Source organism: Lycorma delicatula, chromosome 9 (assembly GCF_047948215.1).
Source record: "Lycorma delicatula isolate Av1 chromosome 9, ASM4794821v1, whole genome shotgun sequence".
NCBI lineage: Eukaryota > Metazoa > Arthropoda > Insecta > Hemiptera > Fulgoridae > Lycorma > Lycorma delicatula.
The window spans coordinates 34,964,737-34,972,126 of record NC_134463.1 but is presented as its reverse complement, the minus strand read 5'-3'; the positions used below and the strand labels follow the sequence as shown (position 1 = coordinate 34,972,126).

General features: G+C 28.7%; 1 protein-coding gene across 1 annotated transcript; it reads left to right on the top strand.

The window, feature by feature from the left end:
• The first annotated feature begins 333 nt into the window (after positions 1 to 333).
• LOC142330527 (uncharacterized) lies at positions 334 to 7,189 on the top strand. The gene is made up of 2 exons (XM_075375862.1): positions 334 to 752; positions 6,967 to 7,189. Exons 1-2 carry the CDS (start codon positions 615 to 617, stop codon positions 7,138 to 7,140), a joined length of 312 nt encoding a protein of 103 aa, XP_075231977.1. The 5' UTR covers positions 334 to 614; the 3' UTR covers positions 7,141 to 7,189.
• The last annotated feature ends 201 nt before the right edge of the window (positions 7,190 to 7,390 follow it).

The window sequence follows — 7,390 nt, the reverse complement described above, 5'->3', positions numbered from 1 at the left end:
ACCAATAGATTGAAAAGAATGTTATTAAATTAGTTTGAGGGATTTTATTTCATATTTCTGCAAAGATTATCATAATCGATTTGAGTTATTATCAGCCCTTAATTCTCAAAACTACTTTTAGCACTCCGCAAACGCTAAACCCAAAAATTTACTACATTAGAGTGACACTTTTTTTCTTGTTTGTTGATGATTATCACGATGACCACAACAGCATATGCCAAGATTATTCTCTTTTGAATGCACATCATCTATCTAAAAAGTTGTCTTCATTTTTATTTTCAAAAAAAATATATTTAAAGAATAAAAATCACATACGTTACCACAAATCAAAGAATCAGTGAGCCAAGGGCCATTTCACATGGCCTCTTAGAGAGATTAATTTGAGCCATGTATATTGGTCTGTTCTTAAGTTTTTCATTGAGAAAGCTTGCATCAGTATCAAATATAACCTCACTCAAGCCACCATAAAACATAGACAAACAAAAATCATTAAGGAATTATAAGAGAGCTGTTTATGAGAGGTGTAAAAGAGAGTCAAAGGTATTTTTATTATACATTTTTTTTTTTTATTATTATGGTTATTTATTTTAATTTTGTTTTTCTTTACAGATAAAATGAATTGGCCTGTAAATAATACTTTTACTAATCAAGCTGTGCTTCTTAATAAAAATATTAAATTAGTGACTGAACAGGATAATGCGGCACAAAGGCTTCTGTTACAACTGACTGAAACTAACACATCGCATGAGCATGTAACCCCTTTTTTTTTATTTCTCCTTCTGCATATTTTCTTTCCTGGTTTTCCAACAGTTCTTCATTCTTTTCTTTATTTTTCCTTTCTCTCTTCTGAGCAAATGTTTCTTTTTTCTAGCTTTCTGTGAAATCTTTACTGGTTTTCTGAACATTGTTCTGTATTGAAAAAATATTTTTATTTTCATTTGCAACCACTGAACTGTGTTGATTTCCATTCATTTTTTCTTTAAATGTGGTTGAAAATCTGTTTTGCGAGACTGAAAAAAGATTTGGCTCTCCTTTTTCTGATGAAATTGACATTTTCTCGGTTTCATTGTATATGTAAATGTTTTTGTTACTTCTAAATTTGCATCCATTTTCTTGAATTCTTATTGGTTCTAGAATCTTTTTCAAGTTTTTATTGTATTTTTCTATTTGATTTATTTTATCTGATTTCAAACTGAAGATGCATCTAATGATGCAAACAGGTCCTCCGGTTTGATTACTGTATTTTAGTGTCTGATTTTGGCACTTACTGAGATGTTCTTGTTAAAAATATCCTTTGTAGGTAGGCTAATTTTATTTTTCTCTTCCTTGTTTGATTGGCTTTTTTATCCAAATCATTAATTTGGATTATTTCTCCCGTATATTTAAATTTGTTAACTAACTTTATTGATTTTCCATATTTCGTTTTTAGGGACTGGGGAGAATCTTGGTTGGTCATGAATTCTGCATTTTTCAAAGAAATTTTTAACCTTATTTCCCCTGCAAATTATTATAGGTTGTTTACTTGTTCTGCTGCCTTTTCAAGGTTCTGTAAGAAAATTGTAATATTTTCAGCAAAGGCTAAACAGTTATTACAATTCCTTTCAGTTTCAGACTCAATTTTATTTAGTGGTGTGTTCCAACTTTTTTCATCTTATTTTCCCATTCTTTTTCTACTTTCTGTAGGTCATAGATAAAGAGAATCGATGCTAAACCACTCCCTTGTCTTATTTCTGTTTCTATTTCTAATTCTTCCCTTATGAAGACACTTCTGTTATGAATTTTAGTTCTGACTTTGTGATTGGAAGAGTCTGTTCAGTAATGTTAATTGTGTTGGGATCCACACCAAATTCTTCTAGGAACTTTGAATAAGGATGTTCTGTAGATTGAGTTGTATACCTTTTTGAATCTACGAAGACAATTACTTAGTTTTTATGCCTTGTAATTTTTCCCGTATTGTTTAAAGGTTCAAGATTTGCTCTGCACATGATCTTACTTTTCTGAATCCTTCTTCATATTCTCCCAGTTGTTAAGTATATTTTATTCAGTTCTATTTTGAAGTGCATTTCAAAGGATTTTATTTGTCAAAGGTAAGAGGGAAATTCATTTGTTGTTGTTTACTTACGTTTCATCTTCTTATTTGTGTAGTTTATGTATTAATGCATTTTTCCAGTCTTGTGAGATTTTGTTCAGTTTTCTATATCTCTTCTAGCAAGTTCTTCAGTTTTCTCTTGTTTTTTTCCATGATTCTTCCTGTAATTCTGCTGCAGTCAAGTTATCATCTGCTACCTTGTAATTTAATTTCTGGGTGATTTTGTCTATTTTCATTTAATTATGTATTTTGGGGTTTTCAGTTCATGTTGCTAGATTTTGGAATTGAAATCTTACCTCAGGTTCAAATTTAGTAATTTTTCAAAGTACTTGCTGGAAATTTTCAGTTGTCTTTGTTGTTATGGCCTAATTTTCTATTTTTACCCTAAAGCAAAGGTGGGGTGATTGGTATTTGGTAAGTTTTTAAATTTTGTAAGTGTGATAAATTTTAAACTGAATTTATTTATTTAATTGAAATAGACAGGCATGAAACCCATGAATACAAAATCATATTAAAAAAAAAAAACATAAATACATAACAAAATTATCATTCATAAGTTAGAATAGCTCTTGATAAGGTATTAACTGTACTGTAAGTGTACTTTACACAGTAACGGTAGTCTAGTAATAGATGGATGATATATGAGAATTGATTGAACCAAGAGAATATTGAAAATTATGCCTAAGCAGTCGTCTAGTCATTATTATATGCAAGTCAAAGCTGCAATAATTTAGGATAGTCAAAATAACTACTAAAAATTTTATTAGCAAATATTAATCTGTCCTTCTCAGAGATGATTAAATTCTTGGTATTTTTAACAAATTTAAAATATTAATAAAGTTAATGATCGGTAAAGTGCATAGAATCACAGATTTTATAGGCTGCATATCTAAGAAAAATTCTCTGTGGTATTTCTAGTAATTTTAATTGCAAGTCGGCAAAAGGTCACTAGACAACAGAGCCATAATTTAGTACTACAGTATATAAAATACATAACCAAAAAAATTCTCCCGATTTAATATTTCTAAAATTTAATTAAATTTACAATTTTTAGTGTCTTACAGTATAATCTGTGTATTCACTGAAGGATAACTTGCTATCAAAACCTACAGCTAAGTCTTTAATAGAAGATAGCTTTTGTATTATTCAGTTACACAGTTATATCAACATTTGCAAACCTTCCAAATTGAGAATGAAATCAATTTTTTTTAAGCTGGAAGAAATAATATATAAGTTAATTTTTATACAAAGTTCAAGTCAACTGGAAGTAATTGAATATCAGCTAGATTTATAATAGGCTTAAACAATTTCATATCTGCAAAAAATAAAAAAAAATATGAGTAGTGTGTAATGAAACTGATGTCATTTATAAATACTATGAAAATTGGAGAACCTAAATGTATGCCTTGTCTTAGGAAAAGAAGAGCATTTCAAGAATGATTGAAGAGCTTAGTTAAAAACTATATAAAAAAGGCAGAGCATTTTTTTCACTAAAAGAGGATGAATATATTCTGGGCCTGTCAAAGAATTATTAGATCAAATGGCCCCTTTCAACATCATTCTCAGTTAATGTTTAACTGCAGCAGTTATTACAGTTAAATGTAATTTTAGTTGAGGAAAAATCATTTGTTAGTATTCACTCCCAAATTTTTTAGCAAAAATGTTGTACAATACCAGTGGCCTTATTAGCATACTCATTTCAAAAAGCATACAAGGTAGATAAGATCTATTGTTGTCATTATTATTAGCAAATTTAAAAAAATCTTTGGAATCATCAGATAAAGATTCCTAAACTTTAAAAATGTAAATTTTCTATGTTTGAAGGTGGATTAAGCAATAGTTTCTTAATAATTATAATTAAGATTTAGCCCAAAACTAGTATTATTTAAGCATATGAGAGTGTTTCTTACGAGACAACCAATCTTTAGTTTCAATGATTATTTTTTTGGGGGAAAAACACATCATTGTAATCACTGAAACAATTTGAATAAGTTGATGATATTTTGAAAATAAAGTATTTAATATTAAGCTTTTAATTGAGTTTGGGAAGGTTTGAAAAGATCATTCAAAAAGTACAGCCACAACTAGTAGTTGAGCATGTATCCTGTTTGCTGCTATTATGACCAGCGACATGCAGGCATGGTTAATATTGCCTTTCACACAGTTTTATCAGATACTTTATACTTTGTTAATATTATGAAGTATAATTTTTGCATTATTATTATACTGTTGGTGTTGTTATTTTAATTTATTTTTACAACTATTTGCAATATTTCTATCAGAGACTCATCTGTATACAAAGAACAACAGATTACATAAAGGTATTAAAATCATGACAGTTAACATTATACAATTTATTTTAACTATGAAATTTAAAAAGTTAAAAGCAGTTGCAAACAACCACTTTTTCTTGAAGCCACTATTGGATTTCAGCTTTCCTCCAGTTGTTGGTAGTAACTTTATTTACCGCAAACGGGTGATAAGTTGCGTTTCCATTCTCATTACACTTCCTTCTTGTAAATAATTCAAAAATTCGTTTGTAAACCAATTTTTAAAACTGTCCCTATTCATTTCTGAATGATAATCTGAAGAACAGGCTTTCAATTTACTGCTGTAAACCTGTTTATGTTGATTAATGAATCCTGTTTTAGCTGAACCTGCATGACATGCTACTAAACGATGAGCATTTTAGTTTTAGTGTGTCATTTTTCTTTGAATCTTGCCATATGCATTTATGAAAATGATTTTCATTAACCCATGTCTTATCTATGTAAAATATATGTTGATCATCACATGACACTTTTAATTTGTGAAATATATTTAAAATTCAATTCTTTTTAATGCAATATTTGGTTTTCTCATCAAGAAATGTTGACCATCTTCAGTTTTTTTTTTTTTTATAACAAAAACCAATTTTTTTCACAATACGATGAACAGTCATAGACGATAGATTTACATCCAGTTTTCCCGTACTTCCTCTTTGAACTTCTTAATGGTAGGGATTTCATTCTGAACGGTAGGGGTAGTACTGGTATAAGATTGTGCACAATGCATGACTGTTGAAATATTCCAGTAACAGATTTGCATTCCGTGTCCTATTTTTCCCTGGCATTTCAAACTGAATGCAACTGTCATTATTATAGCACTCCCACATATCCATTGTGCTGACCTTCATCTAATGTTCATGTTTCGGTGTGGGTTCATGAACTTTATCAAAGTAAATTGCACTACGGAATTCAAAGTCGTATAGCTTTTGAAAAAATGTTTATTTATTGCAGATTACATTTCTCAAACCACACTTAATTGTACAGCCTTGTTGACCGGTAAACAAAGGTGTTTCCATCTCATTCATATTATATTTAAGCTAGTTACAGAGAAATTACAAAAAAGATCTTTAACTTATAACCCAATAAAAAAATGCAAATTAATTTACTATTCTAAACTGTCTTTGACATAGGGCGATACTGTTAAATAAACTTGCTAAGAAACCAGCACGAACTGAACATTTTGAAATAAAATATTCATATGATTTATTAGATATCATAGCTAAGGGCTTAATGAACCAATCAGACTGAAGGCTGACTGGCATTGTAATTGATTTTTACTAATATACAATGACATAATATCAATATTGAGACTGTACTGCCTACTGAGAATGCTTCTTCAGCCCTTCACATATTTCCAATTTCCACAATTTTAAATCTATTATTATGATCCTCACCATAAAACAGGAATGTTTATTAATTCAACTCAACAAATAAAAATTCTACAAAATTAATGCCTGATATTAATGGAAATTTATTTTTTTTATACCTAATGTTAACCGAAATGTGATGTTTTTATCTGAAAACAACCTGTATGCTTAAATAGTAGTAGTTTTGGGCTAAATCTTAATTACTATTATTGAGAAACAATTGTTTAATCTAATTTTAAAAATAGAAGCTTTTTATGTATTGATTTGAATTTTATAGCAATTTAAAGTTTATGTTTTCAAAAAAAAAAAAGTGCAAGAAATTCACTTTTCATGGCCCTAATTTTCAAACAAATGACTGTAACTAAAATCGGCTGAATCCAGTTAGTGCAAAAATAATTGGAGTTTCTGATACCTTCATTTTTATTGTGTGATATTTTTTTTTTTAACTAAGATGCAATAGTTTAAACACAAGCACCATCTTTCATAGTGACCACTGTAATACATAGCTGCAACTCTTCAGCAAAGATTTCTATATCATGATCAATATAAAATTCCGGTGAGGCACGACATGTTTCATACGCTAAAATTCCATTTCCATATTCAACACACAAGCTTGAAGCTTATATGACAACATAAAAAATAAATAGATATTTAGGGTCAAACTATCATTCATTAAATGTTGAATCTTACAAAATTTATATTTTTATAATCTGGTATGTATTCATTAGATATAAGATTAGAATTTAAAATCTTAGGTAGCATTATTTCTAAAGGTAAATTATATTTGTCACAGAAATTTCACCATAAAAATAATATTAACACTAATGTTTGTAAGATTATAAAAACCGAATCGGTAGAATTACTGCAACAGTTGAAAAAATTATTTGATTGTAAAAGATTACAATATGTAGAAAAAATCTGTAAGGTGAGTGCATTTTTAACGTTTGAATTTGGATGATTAAATTTGGCCTAACAAACATTTTCTAGGTTTTCTCATACAAAGCCTGTCCCATTAAAGTCACCAAATAATAATAATAATTTGACTGTGGCTATATAGTTAATGTGCGTGTGGGTGGGGGATGGGGGAGTGAATTAGAGGTATAGATTATTTTTATTTTATAAATTATACAAAAAATAATAAACATTTACTTTGTAGCATTCATTTTTTTGTTCTGTGTTGCAGCAAGTAGATTTAGTACAACTGAAAGAGGAACCGGTTGATACGATTAATGGTGATATTCCAAAAGATCCTTTAGCAATTGAAGAGATCAACTCGGTTAAATCAAAAACTGTAAAAGTTGAAAATGAAGTGGTAAAGGTGTTAGATTTTGCATACATTGGAACACCAATTATCTAAATGAACCTTTGCAAGGCCAGATCTGGATAACTGGAAAAGATAATTTAAAAAATTTAATATATATATATATATATATATATATAGTAAAATTAAAAATAAATTTTTAACATATGTACAATGTAAGAAATTTAATAAACAGTGTTCCACAGAAAACAGGTTGATTTTTATTTAAAACGTACACCATTCTTTTTGTAAAAACTAATTGTGATTTTATTTTAGTGTGATCAGATGAAAATTTATTGTTTATTTT